The following is a 23,378-nucleotide window of genomic DNA, read 5'->3' as shown; positions in this document are numbered from 1 at the left end:
CGCCAGTAAAGGATAGCTCAGACTTGAGCCCTGAACACAAAATGATAGGTGTGGATTTATGCTGCAGAATAATTTATTTATTTCCTTCATATAGGGTAGGAAAAAGTTAGGGCATAAATAGATGGCAAATACAAAGGTTACCACGATCAAAGGAAGAACAAAAGGGTGTAGCTTGTGAAGAAGGTTTGGTATAAATACAACAGTTCAAAATCAGGGTCATTTGTATATGGAAAAAGTAATATTGATACTGTTAAAAACAGAAGAGAAAAATGATTTGTAAGTACTATCATGTAATTTTGAGTTTCCACTATGTATTTTTTACTGTGAAGACCATATTGTATTATCTATAACCTGCCACTGCTTTACCTTTGCTTCTTTCATCTTTGGCTTTCAGAAAACCAATTTTTGAAGTAATCCGAGAATGCAGAATTTAGAATTAAATTACACTGATATTTTTATATTGACTTGAAATTACAAACAAAATCTTTCTTTCCTTCTTTCTACACAAACTAGAGAAGAAACTCATAGAAGAAACTTTACGATTAACACAGCAGACTGATTACAAAGGGCAATTACGAATTTTGAAGTACACTAGAAAGATGTGACCTGATTACAGCACAGTGATTAAGATACAGATATAGATTAAGATTAGGACATACTGATATGACCAGAAGAGTAAAATAAAGTCACCTTTCTAACAGCTAGCAATTTATAAAAGATGTTATACTTTGCAGAAGTGGGAGTCAAGCAAAGGTAATTCACATTTTACTTTTATTTAGAAACATTTGGGGTCATAACATCTCATCTATTTCCACGAGAGCTAGGTAACTACACACCTTTGAAGTAATGGCTCTTATCCTGATTCTGAAAGCAGTTGTACGTTTCACATGCATGGTTTGCTTTCTACGATCCTGAACTGATGAGTTATTTACATGTAAAATCAAGCACATATCTGTAGGAGTCAGAAGCTATCAAGCTTAATTTCAGATTTGTCCCACTTAGTATTTTTTTCAGTCTCTGAAAGAATCTTTTACAGAACTGTTAATCATGCTGAATGGTCATTCTCAGACAGTGAGAAGTATAGTTGGAGCCAGACTCTTCTTTCTAGGGTGAGCAGTTCCTTTGCCATAATTAGAGACACTGAAGCACCCTCCACGAAAAAAACAGTCGTTTCTTTAATAAGTGACACTGAACACTACCCCAGCCTAGACCAGCTTTTTCAGTTTGAAACACAAAAGCAGTCAAGTCTCAAAAACTTCAAAGAATGCTTTTCATTTTCTTTTCTCCTTGATCCACTGATAGAGCAGTTCATTTTCTTGAATTTTGTAAAATGACTTTTTCACTCATCAGACCTGTGTAACAAATCACTGTCTCAATCACCAAATGTTCCCGCTTGACTCATCTGCTTTTGCTTTGGCCTTTGGGTAGGAAGCCTCACTTCTGAAACATTTTCTAAATTCACTTTTGTGAACTCTTCTCCTTCAGTTGCACTTTGCTCCATTTTAAAAAATAATTGCATTTCCTGCAACATAATGTGCTCGTTTCAGGTTTTTAAATTTCATCAGAACTCACATTTTCTTTCTTAGATAGAGCAATGTCTACTCTTTAAAAGCACCATTTTATAGCACACTACCAGCTATAACATGATGCTTTTTAAGTAATAAATGCTATAACATAACATTTTTACAGAATTCTCAGTTTCATTCTACAAAATGAGAACAGCTTTTTCACTACCAAGACATTTGTACCCATATGTATATTGCTTTGCTTTTTGTGGTCAAAGATCTTCTAATTTCTGAACTTTGCTGCTGCATTCTATTCTGACAGTAGCTCCTCTGAGGAAAACTCTTAAACAAAACAAGACTGTAATAATCCTAATCTTTCTCGATGTTGAAAAGGCTGGAAGGGTATCGAGCTCCTTTCCTCCAGGCTTTCTCTGCCTCAAAGCAAATAGGCCAACTTTGCATAGGTACGCCCTGCAGGGAATTTAGTTAGTTCTTTTCAAGACGTACCAAATCCTGTAATATGAATTATGTTTTCAACTAGCTTTTTACAGTTCCAGGTATTCCATTCAGTAATGTACAAACCAAAAAGCAGCACAATAATCTCATCCACAAGACTGCTCCAAAAGACTGTATAACAGGCTAGATTCAGATCCTTATGTACAAAGCCCAGCTGGGATAGAAACTCTGTCCTTCCATGTTAACAGTGATGCAGCAGAGTTGAGCCTGATCACAGTAACTTCATTTTGATGTAGTCAGCTTTACTGTCTTCTTGGGAATTGTATGAAAATTGCAGATTTTAGCCTACTTCTGTAACTGCTAAGGTTAGGCATCAATCTTCAAAACACAAATAAATCTGAACAGCTACATTATTAAAAATGGATGGTAAATGCTCCACAGAAAAAAAAAGGAAGGGGGAAGGAGAGAAAGAAAAAAAAAAAAAAAAAAGGTTTTGAACAACACAAGAGCAATATAAATCATTTGGCCCCAGAGAAATAAAGTCAGAGCTGTTTGATCAAAACTCCCCAAACCCTGGGTCAGAATCAACGTTTCACAAATGCACTCAAGCTTGACAAGATTTAGCCAGTCAGATGCCTTTAGAACAGCCAAATATCTTCTATGTCCTGCCCCTACTCTGCTCTGTGCCTGCTTTTTTCCATTTCCTGCCTGGGTTCCCTCAACACTTGCTGTGCCACTGTACTCTCTCCGAGCTAGCTCTTCATGTTTCCCTCTGCCCAGGGTTCACCCTCACCCCCCCACTTTCCACAGCCCCTCATCACTTCTTCTGCCACAGCTGGGTCCTGTCTTTGGAGGTGACTTCTCTCCATGGTCTGGAGTTTCTTTCCAGACCCTTGGAGGAGCCATCCCCAGGGAGGCCAAAGCCACAGGGCAGAGACGAGGCCTGGCAGGGCCTTGGGCTGAGGCCTGAGGGAAGGGCTGTGGCTGGGCCCATCCTCAGCTTCCCTCAGGACATCCGTGGCTTTCAGCAACCAGCCCTCCACAAGTCAGTGAGCCCTGGAGAGCCCTCACACACCTGAAAACTTGCCCACAAAAAAAGTCAGAAATGAATCTGGATGCTTTGTTCCAGCAAATCCAGCTCACAGAGAAGCAGGCGGGGGAAAAGAGGCGCCTCATCCAACAAGGTCAGCCCTATGGCTGACATCTTGTGGGTAGAGGAGCTGCACTGACCACACTAAATGGCCTCTCCATTTTCCAGAGGATCCTAGGAAAAGCAGAGCGGCCCCACCGCGCTATTGTGAGGGGAGCGTTGTTGCAAAAGCTTGGCAGGCAGCCACTCTGGCTGCTTCTTGCCAGTGGCATGTTTTTATAAAACCACATGTACTTACAGGTTTTTGTTGTGTTGCAGCTAAATTTGACATAAACCGAAGTCATGAAAAAATTAACCAAATAAAAGAAGAGCTGAGCACGGCAAAAATAACGTTAGAAACTAAGGTAAGCAGGCCACATTATAATGAAATACATTATATTTACAAACATATGATCTATTCTTTTCAGAAATAGATTCATAAACATTTTCAAGGCATATGCTTCACCTAGTGAGTGAGAGAGCATTGAGAAAACTTACAGCATGCGTTTCTGTAGTGATCATTGCCAGCAAATGTGTGTATTTCATGAGGGCAAAGGTGTGTCTATGGCTTTCCTCTCACAAGTGCCAGACTTCAGACTGACCTCTGGATATGTTCAGGGACTTTCTCACCTCAAGGCCAGACACATTTCCAGATAATACTTCCAAAATCTGGAATCACTGAAGACAGCACATATGCGCGTGAAGTCATGCCTGCTCCCCTGGAAAAGAGCTGGGCAGGGAGCAGATTAACTGTGAGCAGCCCGGACCGAACACTCTTGGAGGTTGTTATAGCACTTGCTCTTTTTACATATGCATTCATTCAGAGGTCTGGAAATCATTCCTGTTTTGCCCCCTGCCATTCCTTAAAGTTGTTATTTATTTCACAGAGAATATATGGAAAAATTCATTGTGTTTACTTCACAGGATCTTGAGTCATATACTAAAGATTCCTGGGTTCACAATTATACCAGGCCTTAGAGTTTTGCTAGGGACACTGAAGACGGGAAAGTTTCCAAATCTATTTGGTGCTTTTAAGATTTTATTATGCTTTCCATTTATCCAAATGGAAGACATTGGTTTAGATTTAAACTTTCATTTTTGCAGAACTTCTTCACCATTAATTCCTGTAAGTACAAATGATTTAAAAATCCATTTCCTGTGCCTGAAAATGAAGTCTAAATATCATCCTTGTGCTCTTAAGTACCTGCATTGGTGGAATGTGTGTGCGCAACAAGAAAGCTTATGGAGTCTCCTTTGAAGTTAAAACTGTTGTGTCCTGTCATTTAAATAAACAGCTTCACGAGCCTTTGGGGAATTACTCCACCTAGATGCAAAAATAAATGTTTTGGGGATGATTGTCATCTTTCCAAAAACAGGCTCTTCTGTCTTTTTTTAAAGGCTATATACTATGTATAGTAAATACTGACATTACTGTGATGGGGTCAGAAAAAAAAAAAAAAAGGAACAAATATACAAATATTTACTGTTGTAAATTGAGACTATAATCTTGCAAGCAGTTAGTCACATGTTAGCATTTATGCATGCAACAATCTCAGAGCCCAAAATAACTTTTAAATAGTAATTTATTTACATTTTAAATTTATTTAAATTTATCACAGATGGCTGGGTGTTGTTTGTTAGATAAAGTCCTTTGTAGCCTTCCTCCTACATTTATTTATGAACATCACTAGTTTATGTTTATACTACTAATTTGTTATTGATGCATTGTGATTTACAATCAAGGTTTATGTGGTAGGTATAGAATGTCCCAGGAGTAGAGCTATTATTGTAAATGGCTAATGGGAAGAGCTGAAGAATTATTCCTAATTAGATCTTAAGTGCTTTACCCATCAGGATTAATAATATTCTAACTGGTGTCCACAAAAGTATAGTTTACTTGCCTGTTTATTCTGACATTGATTCATTTATATATAGGACGTGATACAGAAAGTAAGTGGAATGGAAAAATGCATTTCAATCAGACCGTATTTTGGTTCAAAGATTATAGAGATATTTAAATTATTTAAAGTAATTTATTTTTCAGTACAGCAGTTAAGTTTACATATGTCTAGAATAGTTTACATAATTCAACTAACATTAAATATTGCTGTTCAGCTAACGCTGTTCAATTTGTCCCACAACAAATAACTGTGCTTTATAAGCATAGATATCCAAGCATGTGCATGCACAAGGGCTTATGCCTGAGCAAGCAGATGAGGCTGAATTTAAAAGTGTTTTGACAACTATTTCACAGAGACTGCCTGTGGTCAACCAAAGGTTCCCAGGAAATTCTATTTATTTCCACTGTTCTGTAAAATCAAGTAGCATGTAATTACAACCTGAATTATAGCATTTTGCCTTTCATGGCTAAATGATTTCTTCAAAAAAAATCTATTGCAAATATATTGATTAAGTAGGCATCTTACAGATGGAGAAACTACACTACAGTTAGTTATGTTCAATAATATAATTACAGTGGTATAAGATCATCTGCTCTCTTTGAATTAAGATGCAAAATAAATATTGCTGAGGCAAGCACCTCCGTGACGCTCATTGTGCCAAACATATTAGGGACGAGGAAAAAGTCTGGTCCTTTCCTTTCTGATTGTCTCACGCTAGTCTTAGGACATTTGATTCCATTATCCTCCTCCTTTTGATAACAGATGCACTTAATCTGTACCCTCTCCAAATCATCTATATTATTTTTATCTTCTATCAGATAATTTAACATTTAAAATTAATAAAACTAAAAATAAAGCTATATGCAAACTAGAAGTATAGGTGGTGGGCGTGGGGAGGACCTTATGACAAAACTGTCTTTAGACTATCAACATTCTTACCATTATATTTCTTTAGCTAAGAATTCCAACAGTTGTTCTCAGAAAAAAAATGTGAGCTTTGTTCCTCCTTCACCTATGCAATACTAGCACTGCAGAGCTGATGACGTACACAGCCATTCAGGTGTTTTCTGGTTTGCTATGAGATGGGTTGTACACAACAAGATGGAGGACATTGTACTAAGGTTGAGTAAAAGATTCTATGTGATCAATATTTTTCCTATTTTTAACCTGAAAATGTTTTGCCTAACCTGGATAAACTTAAAAAATATTATTTTAGATAGAAAGGCCAGCACCAAATCTGTTTTTTTAAAGAGAGGATATTTTTCCAAAGCTTAGTGGTATAATGAAAGATTACTGGGGGGGAAAAAGAGAGCTGCTATGTTTTTTCTAGTCCAGCAGCTACACCAGCTGTGTTTTAACTGGGCCTAGATCCTTATTTCCAATATGAAAGTATATGAAATAATAAAACAATAACCTTATTTCATAACTGTTTTCTCTTGCAAGGTTCAGCATCTGTCTGAAAAAATGTTCTTCTTAGAAATTCTGAAGAAACATGAAGACAGCTTAGAGAAACAGAAAGCTGAACTTACTAATCAAAAAAGCATTCTTCAGAAAAACTTTGTATGTTTCCAGCTACAACATTTAAACAGCTTGTTTGTACTGTATGAGTGTATTCAGCTTTAAATTTGAAAATATGGAAGAATTAACGTTATAAATCTGAATAGTCCATTTTTATTATTACTATTTTTTAACTCTAGCATACTTAAAAATGTAAACGTGGCTAAATTCTCACTTTGAATTTTAAATTTAGTTCTCAGCTTAATGATCTAAGGTAACGTGTGCTGCCTTTTATCGACAAAGCTGATTTAGCATTCTTAACTTCAGTTTCTAATTTCTGATATATGGCTGAATTCCAATTCTGACATATTAACTACTTCGTAAAAGAAAAGTAGGAAAATCACACCTTAATTTGGACTTCCTCAAGCACAATAAAGCAGATTGAGAAATATCAAAGGAAAATCTCAGGGAGGACAATAGAATGTTTTAGGAATGACGACATCCCACACAATCTCTTTGAGACCACAAATACTTAGCCACCTCTTAAAAGGTAGCTACTTGCAACATACAGACAATAAGCTTTTTAATTTACTGTCGTGCTAACCTGAATATTGCCTTCCTCTTTCTTCATCGTGGATCCTTAAGTCTTTAGATACTAAGTAAATCCATGCATGAGAACTCCTCTGCATATGTATTTGTATTTCAAATCAACAGAGCTGAATTTTCAATATTTATTATGAATCATCATTATCACCACTAAACCCTTAAGCAAATAATCATTTTAACTAATACTACTTCGGCATCCAAAGTATTCCCTATCTTAAATAGAGGGGGGAAAAAGAAAAAGAAATAAATATAATCACAATATCAGAGTAAAATTATTCAGTTAAAAGGCAAAAAAATTACTATTCTCTGAAGAAATGTGAAATTTATTTAATTGCAATCAGTCAGATTTGATATACAGATTGTTTGTTTCTTCCCGTACGTAAGGTTATTTCTTTTAATTTATTCAGTTAAGATTTTTTAAGGAATTTATTATTACCCATGTCTTTAGATTATTTTTTTCTAGAAAATGAAAGTGACTGCCTATCAATTATAGCTTTCATAGTAGATATCAATGGAGATAAAGCAAGTCTGCCTTATGCACAGGAATAAACACCTTTAATTAATTTAATAACAGCCTAAAAAAGAATGGCCATATTATGCTACTGACTTTAAACAGAACTTGCTACTAATTTCAATAATGAGTTGAAGTTAAAAATTGACTTGCTGACGCAAGTCTGTAACACAATCTGGTAATTTTTAAAATGTTTTTCTATGAAGAATATATCCTCCACTTTGTCAAGAAAAAAAAAAAGGATTCCAACAGCAGACAAAAAAAAAAGATTCCAACAGCAGACAAAATGATAGAGCTGTAGACCATTTTCATGTTCTCATAAGTCAGGAAAATAAATAAATAGCATGTGTAAAGTTTAAGGATAAACGATAAGTATGTTTCACTCTGCCTAGCTTAACAAATATTTCCTTTTTTTTTTCATCTGAATATTCGGTTTTCCCTTTCTTTTTTTCAGACAGATGCAAAGAGAAAAATGACTGAAGAGGAAGATAATTTTGCGAGGGAAATAACAGAGTTTAACAATGAATATGGACTAACAAGTAATAGAGATCTTCTGATTAAAAAAAAAGTCAAGACTGAAATAAATGATTTAGAGAATGAGGCAGCTCTGTTAAAAAATGGTAAGTCTTACATTAAATGATTTCATCTTGGATTACCAGAGAATACAAATCAATAAAATATAGGAGTGCAAAACAATAATTTTAATCATATTCTCCTGCTGTCTGGAACTATCTCTTAGCACTAAACTGAAAGAGAGTCGTCTGACATACCACGTTACACAAAGATCATTAAAGCCTTTTCTGTTCTCCAACCTCTTCACTCATTTTTAACCATGAGTGCTATAAGGAGAAGCAGATCTGTAAAAGTTGATCACAATGTCTAATGTCAGCTAGCACAGAGGTGCGCTGCCGTACATAACATACTGTATTAGGTTTGCAATGATTTTAGTCACCTTTGGTTGAGTTTTGTAAATTTTCTTAGCTTCAAAAAATTATACGCAGAGTTGTCTGGTATGACTAGTCTTTTACAGCCACAGTTTCTCTCTGAGTTAAGGTACGGTATATGAGGTTTCCCAGAATAGAGTCAGACCGAGAAACAATCCTTCAGAAAGGACATTGGAGTCATCATGGATCACAAGCTGAACACGAGTCAATGACATCAGAATATCAGCACCATACTGAGACACATAAACATAATTCTGACCTCTAAGACAAGCAAAACAATCTTTCACTTTATTTAGGGCAGTTAAATTCTTAGCTGGAGTACTGTGTATCTAGTCTTGGATGTTGCATTTCAAGAAAAAATGTGGACCCGCTGGAGACAGTCCACATGGGAACAGTTAGAGTGATCAGAGATCTGGAGGACGTAGGGAAAAAAAGGAAAGAATTGGAAGTATTTAAGCTATGGAGGAAAAGATTGCTGTAAGGTGGGTATCAGTCTTAAAATGTTTAAAGGGTTCTGTAAAAAAGAAAGTGATTCTTGATACCTGTAGTGAACTGAATAAAAAGTAACAAGCTTAAACAACAGTAAGGGAGCATCTGCTGGCTGTTTGAGAAATCTTTCAAACAAATAAGAGGAGTGAACAATTGAAACAATCTGCCTTAGGAAATTGTAGATTCTCCATTAACAAACGTCTTTAAAAGCAGGTTTTACAAGCATCTGTCAGATGTGACAGATGTATAGCTGATGCTATAGCCTTCAGGAGGAAGAAGGCTCCAGATGACCCCTCAAAGTCTTATCCAGTCTCATGATTCATTAAGTGTCAGCACTTTGTATTCCATGACTTCTGATGTAAAGTTACTGAAATAAAACGGTCTGAGTTTGTATTTGGTTATACTTTCCTTCTGTATTTGATAGGGCTCTGATTCTGATCTGCAACTGAAAAAAAAGTCTGTATTTGGAGGCACCTATTATTTTTAATGATTAATTTATTTGATAGAATTAAATATTCAGACAAATCTGATCAGTCAAATGGTCTCTTGAAGGTTAGATCAGCAGAACATGAAATGACTAACCTCTTCCTTCTCTGGGTTCAGTTGCTGTCTCGATTACATCCTTTTTAAATTGCACTTTTTGAGATACATCTTGTCTGGCTTTCTGACTGCTGCAGTCCTGAGCACACTATCAGAACTTAAGTGAACAGGATAAAATAACTAATAACAAGTAAATTATTCGAGGACATCTGGTTGGGGGGGGGGGGGGGGGGGGGGATGATCACAATTAATTCCAGATGCTGTCAAAATTCTGGTTCAAGCATCCGTAATACTAAACAAAATATGTTGTGGTATTTTTCTTTTAGTTGTGCTGAAAGGTGTTTATTTACCTCCTGCTCAATAAGTCATCTTCCTTTATAGCTGAAGTAACTCTAAAGCAAAAGATTTGCAATTATTTTTATGCCCAGTCAACAAAAATGTGAATGTCTTAAGAACATTAGAAAACATTTATTTTCACAATGAGAAATACATAACATATTTCCTGTGAGCTTGATTTCATACAACTGATTTTGGTTGTATTTAAGGTTCTTTTTCAGTAGATAAAGATGAGTAGAAGTAGTAAAGAGTATTTAAGTTTATATTATGAAGACTTAAACTGCAATGCATTGTAATTTAAAATATAATTTTTTAATCTTAGAAATGGAGTTAATGGAACATAAAAGTGTTCAGTTAAATGCTCTCCAGCTGCAGAAGAATGACTTAAAGCAGGAATTATTTACTCTCCAAAGTGAACTCAAAGGTGCGCTTGATAATCACTTGTTATGGTAATTATTTCTGTCTTGACAAATAGTTCTGAAAAATCCTTTCTGTCAAGTTATTTTTCTCAGAAAAAAGAAGTCATAGAAATAAGATTTTTCATAGTTTGTTATGTAATACATCATCTTAAAATACGTTTGTAACAAGTATTGTGGATTTCATTAAGATTTATATTGAATGTCACTGATAGCAAGGCATTCGGTTTTGCTGACTCATAACCTATAAATACGAAAAAGAAAATTCTACTTTTGCTAGTAAGACAAATACTTAAATGGAGAATTATGTGTTTCAAAGTGAACTTGAAATCAACCTAAGTGTTGTTTAAAAACCATTAACCTGTAATAAAAGAATGTTGTAAAATTCAGATGTTTAACCAACATGGCTTGGACTGATAGAGGACGAAGCCAAAACTGTCTCTGAGTTCTAAATTCAACTGTTATTTTTTACTGACATTTGTGTATTAAAGGCAATGCATAAAAAAAGAGATCCACACACAAGGCTGGCAAAAAGGTGTCGAATATGCAAGAACCCCAGTAAAAGAAACAACTATACAGAGAGAAGCAAGAAAGGTTCTGTTTCATAGGTGATGTCAGGCAATAGGAATTATCTTGAAATTTGGGTTTAAAGAAAATCTAAGAAATGGTTTAATTTTATATATATATTTTTTTTGCAAACGTATAAATAGCATGTAACAGTAAATGAGCTAGGAAGGATAGGCTATAAATATGGTCACAGATTGTTTGGAAAGTGAACAAGTTTTTCTAAAAGATTGTAATGTATATACGAATTACGACACTAAAATAATACGTGTTCATCATTCAGGTGCCTTTATCCTACAAACAGTTTCACAGAAAAAAAAAAAGTTAGATAAATTTAGAAAATGCAGACTGTCATTGAATATGCATGATTAATAAAATAATAACGACGTTATAAATGTATGTTTAGACCTTGAGAAATTAATCAAGGAGGCTGAAGGAACAACAAAAGGTTTAGAAACAGAAAAAGTCCAAGTCACTGAAAAACCTCAGACTGATCCTGAATGTTTAAGGTAAGAGTCTCGTGTTAGTAGATCCTTAAATTTAATTTTAGGTCTGTAGTTTCAGTTCCGGTAGTAATGACTATTTTTTGTATATTCCTATACAATTCATTGGAAATCAGAAGAACCAATTATGTTTATTACAGAACAAAAATTCTCTTTGTTTATTACAGTCTTTCACCCTTACATACATGCTGCAATGAACTAAAAACTGAAAGCATTTGCAAGGAAATCACAGTCATACTTGGAGGGTGAGCAAAAGCCTGCTCTGTGGGTAGTAGGTTTCTTCAGTCTTTGTAAAAATAGTGGTGGTGGTACAGAGAATATTGATGAACTACCCATCATGCTATATACATTGACTGGCTGAATGATGATGGACTGGATGGGCCACAAAAACCTCTTCAGATCAGGTGGGCTTTGCACTGAACTTAATGCAGATTTATTTTCTCTGCTGTCCCTGCCATCAGTTCTAGTTTGACTTCTAATTAAGCTAGTTTACAACAAAATCTTGAAGATTTAAACAAGACAGAAGACCTTGCACAGTCTCCCTTAATAGTCAATATTGCTCCCCAGGAAGAGAGTAGTCATGACTCATTTGTTGTCAGCTTGCTCAAGTGTGACATTTACATTTTCACCGTACACAAAAGCACGTAATGAACTTTAACAAAACAAAAAGTTTCAATGCAAAAAGCTCCCCGTCACAAAAGTAACTCTTTTTCTAATTTTATGGTGCTCCATGTGAAAGTGCCTATAAGTATTTAAAAATATTTAATAGACAATGTAAATTCCTCTTAGAAGAACTGGTCCAAATTATTCTCTAAAATAAATTATTAGGGAAAACAGAACTTTTGTAATGTCACCCTTTTCTCCTATACATTTATTAGTTTTTGACTAAAATAAATATAGTATATTTTTCTGAAATCATTCAATGAAGAAATAAAATTTAGCAGGGAACTCTGGGCATTTTTCTGAAGGACGATTTGTTAAAGACCAATTTTTTTGCTGAATACCAGTTTCTGAAAGAAAAAATGATATATCAGCCCTATTACTAACTGTACAACCTCTTACATGGCGCTGAGACATAGCCAAAATTCCCTCAACATAAAAATTAATTAGCTTACAATTCCGCATACAGTAGCAAAAACTTTGCATTCAACATATACATATAGGACAGTGTAAATAATAATAACAGTTGCAATTCCATTGCAGCTTTAAGACAGGCCCTTATAATTCACTCCTCTACATTATTCATTCCACCATGATATATTAGGTTTTGTGATACATGAGGTTGTCAGCTTTCTACTAAATAATACACTTCCCATGGATTAGTTTACTGCCATAATGCCACTTAATATTCAAATTGTCATAATTAGTTTTCTGTAACAGGTTTCCTGTGTGTAAGTTACAGAAGTAGCAAGCAGCAATACTTTAAATCCCCAGCTCTGCCACTGATTCACTGAGATCCCAGGCAAGTCATTCGAGCCCATACATGTCTGTTATTTGATAATTGCATGTAGTGCAAAATATAAAGTGCTACTACTATTGTTACTACTGTCACAAAAAGCAAACACTCATTATGGTGTAACAATATACTGAAGTTTGTTTATATCAAAATATTTTTTCATTTCAGATACTGGACATAATTTATGACCGATTTGTCTAAATCATACTTTTATCTTGCTCTGGCCTTTGGTCTCATACATATGTGCAAAAGCTCTTTGCTTGATAGAGAAAGATAGCTTTGAACAAGTTAATTCCGATGCCAGGAGCAGCAGAGCTATGTCATTGCACTTCTGTCAGCACTAATAGGTTCTGCTTTTCAGTAGAGCTACACAGGCAGTCCTCATTTATCTACTTCCCTATGTCACAGCGCTGTGCTGTTTAGCAGTATCCCACATCCCACAGCTTTTTAGCCTTGTACACCTCTTACGTGTTTTTTTTTTTTTAAACCTACTCATGACTTCTTCATCTGGACTATTGAATTAAGAGAATGAAAGGGAATTTAAACACCTCTTACCTTTTTTTTTTTTTTTTAAACCTACTCATGACTTCTTCATCTGGACTATTGAATTAAGAGAATGAAAGGGAATTTAAAGTATGTTACAAATAATACAGTATATATAGTCCTTCTGGGAGAACCTAACTGCCCTACAATACTTACAAGGAGGCCATCAAGAAGACCAGTTTTTTCTTTAATGAAGACTTCTCCCCCACACCTTCTGTTTCCCCCCAGTTCTCCTTCCCCCATATAGAATCTATTGCAGGAATATAGTTTTAGTTTTTCCTGAAAATCACATTTAGTATACATTATAAAGAGAGGAATATTCTGACATAACACAAGCAGTGTGGATCAAAAATTCATACTTTTTCTATAAGGCACAAAATTTGATTCTGTCTTTTTTATGATGTAGGAAGCCACAACATTTTTTAAATGGCAAAAATACCAACGTGTTTAATGCTTCCTTAGAACAAACATGAGAGACAGTCAGCATCAATAACCTGATATATGTAGCTCCCAGGCCACCCTCTAAGTCTGTTATTGGATCACATACCTAGTCCCAGCTTAAAAATCAATATCAAAAGTAGCTGGCAAGGCAAGAATCTTCATTACAATTAAGTATATATCTTAAAGAAAATTGCATTTCACCTGAAGAGTGTAGCCAGCTAATTCAAATTACAGCAATTTATCTTTGATCTGAGAAAAATGCCCTATACAATATCTGCAGTTTCATAAAATTTCTCCGAAATCCATCAAAGAATTACAGAAGGTCGTAAGAAGCGCACACTGTTAATTCCAGCAGCTACTGGTATTGCATTTACAAGGTTGTTCTAATACACATAAAATACTGGAAAAAGCTAACCGAAATTTGAATGTTGAATACAGATATAGTTATGGATAAGGACTAAAGAAAATATGATTTTTAGTATGTACTTCTCCAAAAATTAGAGAAAAATATATTATGGTTTTATTTTTATGAGATACAGTGGTACCAAAAGGCACACTCAAAATCCAGCATTTTAATAGATCTTCAATTCTGCATTTGCCTCTCGAGTCCTTGCGTAGAAGGAATGTTTTCTGAAAAAAACAGTCAACGACATGCTTTTATTTCATGCTGAAATACACTGGAAGGAATCATATGACCAGTAATGATTCTAAACTGTGCCAGCAACAACCCTCATGCCAAAATATGGTAATAGCAATTAAGGCAGGACTCACTGAACCATTCCAGCTAAGTTAAAGGAATCAACTCTACCAGCATCCTTAAAATTCAGGTCAGTGAAGCTCTTTGAGATCAGGGAGTGCTCTAGCTTCTTGTTAGCTAGGGATAACTGCTGCCAGCAGTACTACCAATGGCAGAAACCACGTTCCATGACTCACTGCTATACTCTGCCTATCACTAACCCCTGAACTTTCACAATTTCAATCATACTGTCCTAGTTTAAAGTTATCACATACAGTAGATGAAAAACCAAAAAACCTATTTTCTGGACCTAAGTTAATCATCCCCATCACAACTAGGAATGTTCCACATGCTTCAATAGTTTGATAGCTGCTTTTATTTTTATTTATTTTTTTAAGATCAATCTGCTCAAAAAATTTTACAACTCTACAGTGTTGACTCTCTAACTCCCTTCCTGACAGACTGCTGTGACTACAAATTCAAGATAAGGTATAAAGTACACTACATTTTGCATATAAAAAGATACACCAAACCTTTGACTTCCAGGTGCATTCCAAGCACATATGTGGAATATACTGACTGCTGTATATACTGACTTGAATGTTCAGTGGTAAAAGAGTTATTCAATATTTATATATATGTTTGGTTTTTTTTTTTAAGAAAAATATTTCATTAACAATGATGCTTTTATACAGCATTTAGAAGTTTTCTAGTGCAATCTTCGGTGTTAGGCTTTTCCTTATGCTGAACTACATTCTGATTTTGCTTAATTTATTATTGAATTGAAATTAATGAGTGTATTCTTTAAACTTTTCCACTATTTCTGAAACTTTTTTCACAAAATACTAAAATGTTACTGAGCACAAAAAGAGACTTTAAAACACTGAAACTGTTATTTTGCTTACTGTTCTGTTTTAGTAACTAGTAAAATTCTGGAAAGCTAATGAGAGGGAGGAAAAAAAGACTTGGAAAATAAGAGACTTTAAGACCATTTTAAGCAATTAAGAGAAATAAATATTCAAATTTATAACAACCTGAATTCCTTCAACACTTGTGAAAATAACAATGTAATTAAAGCCTGTTACTTTTTTGTTTTGTTTTGTTTTTTTTGCTTTATGTATTGTTAATTTAGAATTGCAATACATTTTAGCTGCATAATTTTCACTCAGAGAACTTTTGAGGTTTTTGTTGATGATGCCATCTTGATTGTTAGTCTTAAAAGCTAAATTCTTCATGCTTGTCAGCATCCTTCGTGCAGGTCTTGACAGCATAAAGTGCTTCCTTACTGACATGAACTAAAAGTGTTTTTGCTTCAGTATCACTGAATATTTTCAGCTGTAAAATGCTATAAACAAAGTAATAGATCCAATAAACAAACACATACGAATTTCCTTTTCTTGCTTTCTTTCTCTTCAAGACACTTTACCCTATTCCTCAATGTGGGCTCCCTGACAGTCACAAGTCTCATGATCTGGATGCATAATACAGAGATGCCTTTAAGAAAAGAGGGCTTTTTCAGAAAAGATGTGCAATTAAAATAAAAAAAAGTCATCATCTGCTCTGCTAATGCCAGCCCCACACACAGAACTTTGAGAGAACTTTGGCAACAGCTCTTTCGAGTCACATTTCCCAGGCTGGTGGCAAGTAGCATCACTTAAATGGAACAATACAGATGCAAGCAGAGCCTTTCGCTGATACCAACAAATTCCTAACTATGGCATTTAACTATTATATTCACTATAATTACTTACCATATTAATTATCTTGTTTCACAATTTTAGATTTGTGTATTGTCTTACGAAAAGCAACTTATAAATAATCTTAATTGAAGATTATATAGACTAAGAGCAGACAGTTTCTACCTAAAATTTATATTTTTTCACACTATTCTAAAAGGTAGACTAAGGATATTTTTTTTCTTCAAAACCTGAATTTCTGTTCTACTTCATAATCACAGTAGCAAAGGGAAATGCATGGTCAGCTCACTTTGTAAAAATAGTTCAAGGCATTGCATATTGTATAATTCCAAGAAATATAGAATTGCTTCTTAAACTTTGGAATACAGAAAGAGAAACTCCATTGCCAAAATTAGGAAGGAAAAAGTGATGTTTTCTTTCATCTAAATCTTACAAGAAATACGTTCATTAGAGCTGAACAAATGTTTCATGCTAACAGTGGACTGCCTAAGGCCATGGTTCTGGTATTTTTAAAAATATATTTTCGATTTAATTTTATGTTAAATTTTATAATCAGGAAATATCAATCTCTGGAGTAATATATGTGGTTCAAAATGAGTTTTTAAATGGCAATCATCTAATTGATTTTTTTAAGCTTTTCTTTTTAACAGAAGTACCCAGTGGAACTATTACAGTTTGAATCATGTTTAAAAAAGTTTCAATTATAAATTGCAGTATGGATTTACAAGAAGTAGATCAAATCTGAATAATGATATCTTTCTCTGATAGGACAACCAATTGGTTATACAAAGTAAATTCAGTACCATCCATCTAGACGCATGTGAAGTATTTGATATTATCCCATGTGGGAAACTATTAGTTAAACTGGAGAAGACACATTAAAAATTTTGAGTAAGGAAATGACTGATAGAAATAACAGTAATAGGGCTGAAAAAATAAATAAAAAGAGCTGGAAGAAGGTAACTGCAGTCACAGCTGATTCTGTCCAATTTTTTAAATAATAACTATGGAATAGAAAGTGTTTTTAAGAAAATAGCATGAAGGAATATAAGAACTCTAGTCCTTGCAGAATGAAGTAAATAAAAGAGAGGAGGAACGTAATTATATATATATATATATAAAATATATAATATATATTATGTACTTGTACTAAGGACTTCAATACTAGATAGCTGGAACCAAAGAAGAGGAGCCTGAGCATACTATGTTATCAGAAGATAACTATAAACAATGAAAGTAAATATAGCTGTGGAAAACATAAAAGCAAGAGTTATTTCCACAAAAACCACAGGAGTTTTAACATTGCTGGTCAAGGCAACCTCAGTTGGAATACTGTGTGGCAACTTTATTTGTAATGCTTCATTTGGAATCTCTCCCCTATTTTTTCTTTAATGTTATTTCATTTATTTTTATTTACATTACATAGTTCCAGTTGTTACATAGCCTAGTATACTGTTTGCTTTTGGTAGTTTAATCTTCTTGCTAGTATTTATTATTACTACTACATCTTAATTTTTATTCTATTTCTGCTCCATTGAGCACATACTTTTATAATTTATTTGTTCAACTCAAGTGCTTGAGCTGTGTTTTGAGATACTGAATTCCATTCAGGATTTATTTTCTCCTTTCCTCAATCAATTGATAATACTATGAAATTCATTGACTTCTTCAGCTGTATCAATAGCATCTTCTGTTTAGTAGCAAATTGTAGATACCCAGCAAAATCTTGCACTCGCTTTAGAATCATACACATTAATTTGGCCCCAGTACCGAACTGAGACTGAACAGCCCCAATGCATTAGCTCTGCTTTTCCTTGAGACAGTAAACCAGTCTTTTATTCTTTTCTTCAGTTTAAATAAAGTCTTAAAACCTTGATAAATGTTTCTTCTGTCCTTTCTGGTAAAGTTCAGGAAAATCAACATAGATACTCTGGAAGTTAGGGAACTTTCAGTTTTGTGTCACAAATTCTATTCCCTGTATACCAGAATCAAGCAATTCTGTTTATAATACGCTAATGTTTTCCCTCGTACTTATGGTTAAAAAATAGAACAATGATCATACACAAGTCAGAGGCAAGAAGGAGAACAAGGAAAAAAAATATTTTTCTTGTCTCATTAAAACATAACCAAGAAAGAGTCTGCTCCTTTTGCAACCCCAACAATTACCAGGTTGGATCTGTCTTCCACTTAGACAAAAAAGACCTCTAAAATGCATATTCACACAAACTATTTCTGCTTTGAGACCTCTTTACATAAAATCATTCTCAGAGTGCAAGTTTTGACTACTAAGCCTTGGTTCAGTATTATGAGCCTGTGGATGATTTTCAGAGAAATCTGTCTGAGAATAATATTTTTTTCATCACAGTTCAATTCATAATACCAACAACTATTGATTTCACAATTATTTTTCCAATTTGCCTTCTGCATATACAGCTAAAATTCAAGTAGAGTGCATATCAACCACAAACGCCAATGATGTTTAATAGATGTGTTCATTTCAAAGCTGCATAATCAATCATCTTCAGTGATCTCCGTCTTCATCTCTTTGTCACTTCTAGCACTTGAGAGTAATGGAAAACAGGACACAGATAGTTGAGTAGTCTTGGGCAAGCTAGCATCTGAAAAAAAAATCTGATGCTTTTGTCCCACCTACTTGATTTAAATACCAGTAATAAAACATAGCCTTATCTTGAAGAAGGTTTTTCAAACCTCCTTCCACAAACATGGCATTTCCAGCCCAGTTAGTCATTAGAGCCCATTACCTGTGATTCTGTAACTTACTAATACAGCGTCAATCCAGTGTAATGACCTTTTTTTTTTTTAAAGATACCTTCGATTTCCCTCTAGAAGATCAAAGTGCTAAAAATAAGAACAAAACCAAAGAATGTGGAAGATGAAAAAATAATTTATCATTTCATTTTTTGTAGTTCTTTTGTTTTTAAACAGATTTGCTTTTTATCATAGTTGTAAGGAGGGTATAATTGTCATATTAATCCTTGTTCTGGCAAAAGGCACATCTCTTTCCATTTCCAAAGGTGACAGATAACCTGCCCTACATCTAGACAGTATAGTTCCATGAATAATTGGTTTGCATATTTGATTCGATAGTGAAAAGATGAATAGGAGTATCCTGTTTATCTTAAGTGTAAAATAAAAAAGCTAAGTCTGCTTCCAGGTTAAGCATTATTTTGAATAGTTCCATTGTCTCACATTCCTTCTGGTAAAACTTCATCATTTATTCAGTAAGTCAGGCATCTCCAGCGCATTAATTGTGTAGACTGCAACCTAACAGACAGCCCTTGTTTTGTGAGTATAATATTCCTGGCACATACTGTAATTATCTAGCTTCTAAATAAGACAGAAGGAAGACCTGAAAGCAAAATCAATTGATTAATGTAAAAATTAAACACCACATTTGAATAAATGACTTTTATCACCACTACCTGATGCTATATAAGGAGTTGTGCTTTCATCACATTTAAATTTTATAAAATATTTTTATAAAATTTAAAAATCCATAGGCAAAACTTCACAGAAGCACATCATCAATAGTAATTAATTCACAACCCCAAGACACAAATTAGCAACTCTTACTGGTTATTTTCCCGTAGTTTTGTCCTTAGTGTACACCTAAGCATGGATGGGTAGCTGCAAACAGGCTGTGCATCAATGTTCCAATGTGGAATACAATGAGAGAGCATTTTCTCAGAGATTAAAAAAAAAAAAAAAAAAAAAAAAACTGTTAAAGTAAATTCAGCAAAGCAGGGCTTTTGTGTGTGTGTGTGTTTGTTTTGTCTTAAATTAGGGCTCTAAAATCACACTAGCAGAAAGCACAGAGAAAAAACAAGGAGGGAAGGCAATGAACTTAACCTGATTTCACCAAGGTCAGAAGCTGATCTTAGACCTTGAATTGAGCTTCTCTCAATGAAAATTTTTCATGGCCTACAGAGCATTAATCTAAACCAATATAGGCAGTGTTGTGCAAAGTTTAGGCCTCTACTTTTAGCAGGACCAATGACTTGAGTATTTCCTGAATACTGATATTCCCCTTGGAATCTCTTTTTCTATAGAGGACTTTTTCCCCCCAAAATAAACCATATTTTCTGGTTTTAAAAACACTGGATTTGTGAGCCTTGTTTGTAGACAACGTTAGGTAATCCCCCTGTCTCTTTTCATTCTATGAAAATATTTGGAGAAGAGCCGCAGTGACTCAGTAGCTGCAACAAGTGAGAATAAAAACATTTGGTTTTATTAATTGTTTCCATACCAATGGTAAAATCAGGAGCTATTTGTAAAAACTGCTTTATGCCTGCAAGAGACAGAAGCCACAGGGGCTATTGTATAAACTTGAAAGAATGGGGAAAACCCAATGCTCTCTTGAATGGGAATAATCCCTATATTAAAAGTAGTCCTTACTGTAGAGAAGTTAGAGAATTCCTGTCTGAGACTATTAGGAAAACAGTCAGCAAGGGCTGGAGCAGTGAGGGGAGAACAGCAGCAACAGCCAAGGAGCCTGCAGAGGGGCACGGAACACGGGTTGCACGAGAACTGTCCCGTGCGGTCAGGCAGAGGCCCCATCTAATCCGATATTCTGTCCTCGCCAGCAGCTCCGAGTGGATGCCCAAGTAAAGTAAGAACAGGACCATATGGTATTTCCCAACTATCAACACTCAAACTCACATGTTTAAATAAGGAAAATGATGACTAATGAGGCCATAAATCTTTCATGGTTTATAACAGCATAGTCTAGAAGTCTGTCTAATGAAGCACTGTTAGTCGAGACATACTTTGTAAAAACCCAAACTGACATTTTTCAAGGTTCCTCACGTTGCCACCACAACTGCCAGTGATGGATGAAATCCAGCGATACTGCATGAGAGCGGCATATTGACTGCCAGCTACAAAACGAGCAAACTTAAGTCTTGATCATGCAAATAGATCAATGAGGGGTCTCTCACATAAGTCAACTTGACGACTGGGACCAAAGCTGAACAACGTAATCCAAACAGCCGTTCCCTGATTTATTTTTTGTTTTTGAACATAGGCTTAAGAAAGAATTGGAAAATTACAAAGATGATGATTGGGAAAGTATCTATGAGACTCTTCGAACAGAAATTGAAATTCTGCAAATGGTATGCCATTTTCCCTACATATTTTAAGTGTTTGATAATCTTAGTTCTAAATGTGTAATTTAAGATGATTAACAGTGGTTTTAGATAAGCGGGTTTTTTATACTATGTACACAGCCAAAATCCTTGCATTGCAGGTGCACTCAATTCTCATTTGTTTTACCCTATTATTTCCAAATGTCCAGGAGTATCATTTCTCATGGAAAAAAAGAAGCACAGAAAAGAATTTAAAGATACATTTTTAGCACAAGACCTATTTGGGAGACTAGCAGTAATCATTAATTTCTTGAAAGCTGCAAAAAGAGTAGGCATTTAGGAGATAATTTAATCTTTAATTCCAGCTGTCAGATAAATGAAAGATGGGAATATGGAGAAATAGGGCTATAATAACATCCTTTATGGAAGTATTTTGTCCACTCACAAGTTCTTCACAAAAAAATTAAAGTGTGTTTTCCTCTAAATGTCAATCTTAACTTCAAATTTTTTGATTGTCAGTCTGTGTAATAATACAAAGAGAAAAAACATTTTGAAGTCCCATTTTTGGAAATTAAGGGTTTTTAAAGGTTCATTTCAGAGTCCCTGACTGAGTTGTATGAAGATGCAGCTGCTACTATCATCAACAGCAGAATATCAGTCATGGAAAATTTGTATTACTGACTGTTATGATGATTTTTAAATTTCTTTTGGAGGAATATAACTTTCTTTTACTTCTTCCATTAATTTTATTATGCTTGTCAAACTTCAGAAACAAAAACAGCATAATGTTTAAAAGCTTCTCTGTAAAGAACACAGTGAACTTATTTGACTTGATTTTCTGTAATTCAATTCTTTCTGTTTTCCAGAAGCTATCACAAAAAAAGTCTTCAGACAAGTGAATAATATGTGGCGTATCATATGAAGTGTCACAGAAGCTAATCTTTGAGAGTTTTAAAACAATTTTACACAGGCTCTATCAGCATGCCTTTTGGTGCTGTTTGGTTAAACCGCAGTTTGTATCTGCCTTTATTTTCCATTAAAATCAAATTTTATTCATTTAAAAGTGTGGGGTTTTTTTTTGTGTGTGTGTTTTATCCTCCCTCCAGTTCAACAGCTATCCATATTTATTTTCCTCTTTGTTGCCCATGAATGGACAACACAGTCTACTACACACACAGCCAAGTTCCTATAACACAAGCTTCGTTCTCTACGTACTGTTTTTCAGAATGAACACTCTCCTTTTAAGGTAACGATGTGGTCTCATTTGAGAGGAAGACTGGTGTTAACGTCAAGAAATACTTAACAGGACCTGTGGGCTATTTAGGTTATATCTGACAATGCAATTCCATAACAAGCTCTCTGAAACAGCTCAACTCTAGTGATACTGGATGATCGTCCAGAATAGTTTTCAAACCTACTGATCAGTAGATGCCTCCACTTATGGTAAGCCATATAAGTGAATAATCTCCACTAGCTTTTCTACACCAAGAGCCCTCCAAGCTCTGTCATTAAAAGAACTGCAAGAGATGTTTTATTAAGAGGGTAGGAATCGATCTTTTTGGAAACTGGCCAAGTTCTGCCTGAGATATAAGGAGTTTTTTTCCCCTCTTAGGACATAGCTGCAGTTTAAAGACTGGCAAGGTTTGATCTGCATCATCAGTATCAAAGAGTATTCTGATCCACTGGGCTAACTAGGATAATTCCAAGAGGTTGGAACTGTATTTCTCAATAGACAGTGCTGTTGGAGCAGAATTCTCTATAAGATTTGTCTCTTCCGTAGAGATCCTTGTAGGATGTTCTTAATTTTAAAAAACTTAGTCCCTTTTCAGAGATATTTCTGATTCCAAAAAACTAGTTGCAAGCTTCAGATGTATCTAGTCATTTATTTAAATAGCTATGAAGGTCTAAATTCTTGATTATTTTAGCAGAATTACAGCATAAATACAGCACAATTTGTATTAACAATTCAAATGGCTAGAACTCTCTGAATCAATAGAGCAGCA

At 34.7% G+C, this 23,378-nt stretch overlaps 2 protein-coding genes across 4 annotated transcripts in view; one reads left to right on the top strand and one right to left on the bottom strand.

Moving 5' to 3' along the window:
- Window positions 1-23,378, bottom strand: part of GFRA1 (GDNF family receptor alpha 1) — a 274,556-nt gene that overhangs the window by 181,139 nt on the left and 70,039 nt on the right. The gene's annotated exons all lie outside the window — the stretch shown is intronic.
- On the top strand, window positions 2,422-22,377 carry CCDC172 (coiled-coil domain containing 172). Of its 3 annotated transcripts, none has more exons than XM_013174623.3 (8): window positions 2,422-3,145; window positions 3,370-3,455; window positions 6,435-6,551; window positions 8,060-8,225; window positions 10,237-10,338; window positions 11,301-11,403; window positions 21,315-21,402; window positions 22,242-22,377. In XM_013174623.3, exons 1-8 carry the CDS (start codon window positions 3,067-3,069, stop codon window positions 22,272-22,274), a joined length of 774 nt encoding a protein of 257 aa, XP_013030077.1. In that variant the 5' UTR covers window positions 2,422-3,066; the 3' UTR covers window positions 22,275-22,377. The 3 variants fall into 3 exon arrangements, with proteins under 3 accessions (XP_013030077.1, XP_047916554.1, XP_066856524.1); XM_048060597.2 differs by having other exon boundaries at window positions 22,245-22,364; XM_067000423.1 differs by lacking the exon at window positions 6,435-6,551.

The sequence above is a fragment of the Anser cygnoides genome, chromosome 7, assembly GCF_040182565.1.
Source record: "Anser cygnoides isolate HZ-2024a breed goose chromosome 7, Taihu_goose_T2T_genome, whole genome shotgun sequence".
Classification (NCBI taxonomy): Eukaryota; Metazoa; Chordata; class Aves; order Anseriformes; family Anatidae; genus Anser; species Anser cygnoides.
Note: the sequence above shows the minus strand (reverse complement) of the source record. Positions and strands in the feature narration are given on the sequence as shown.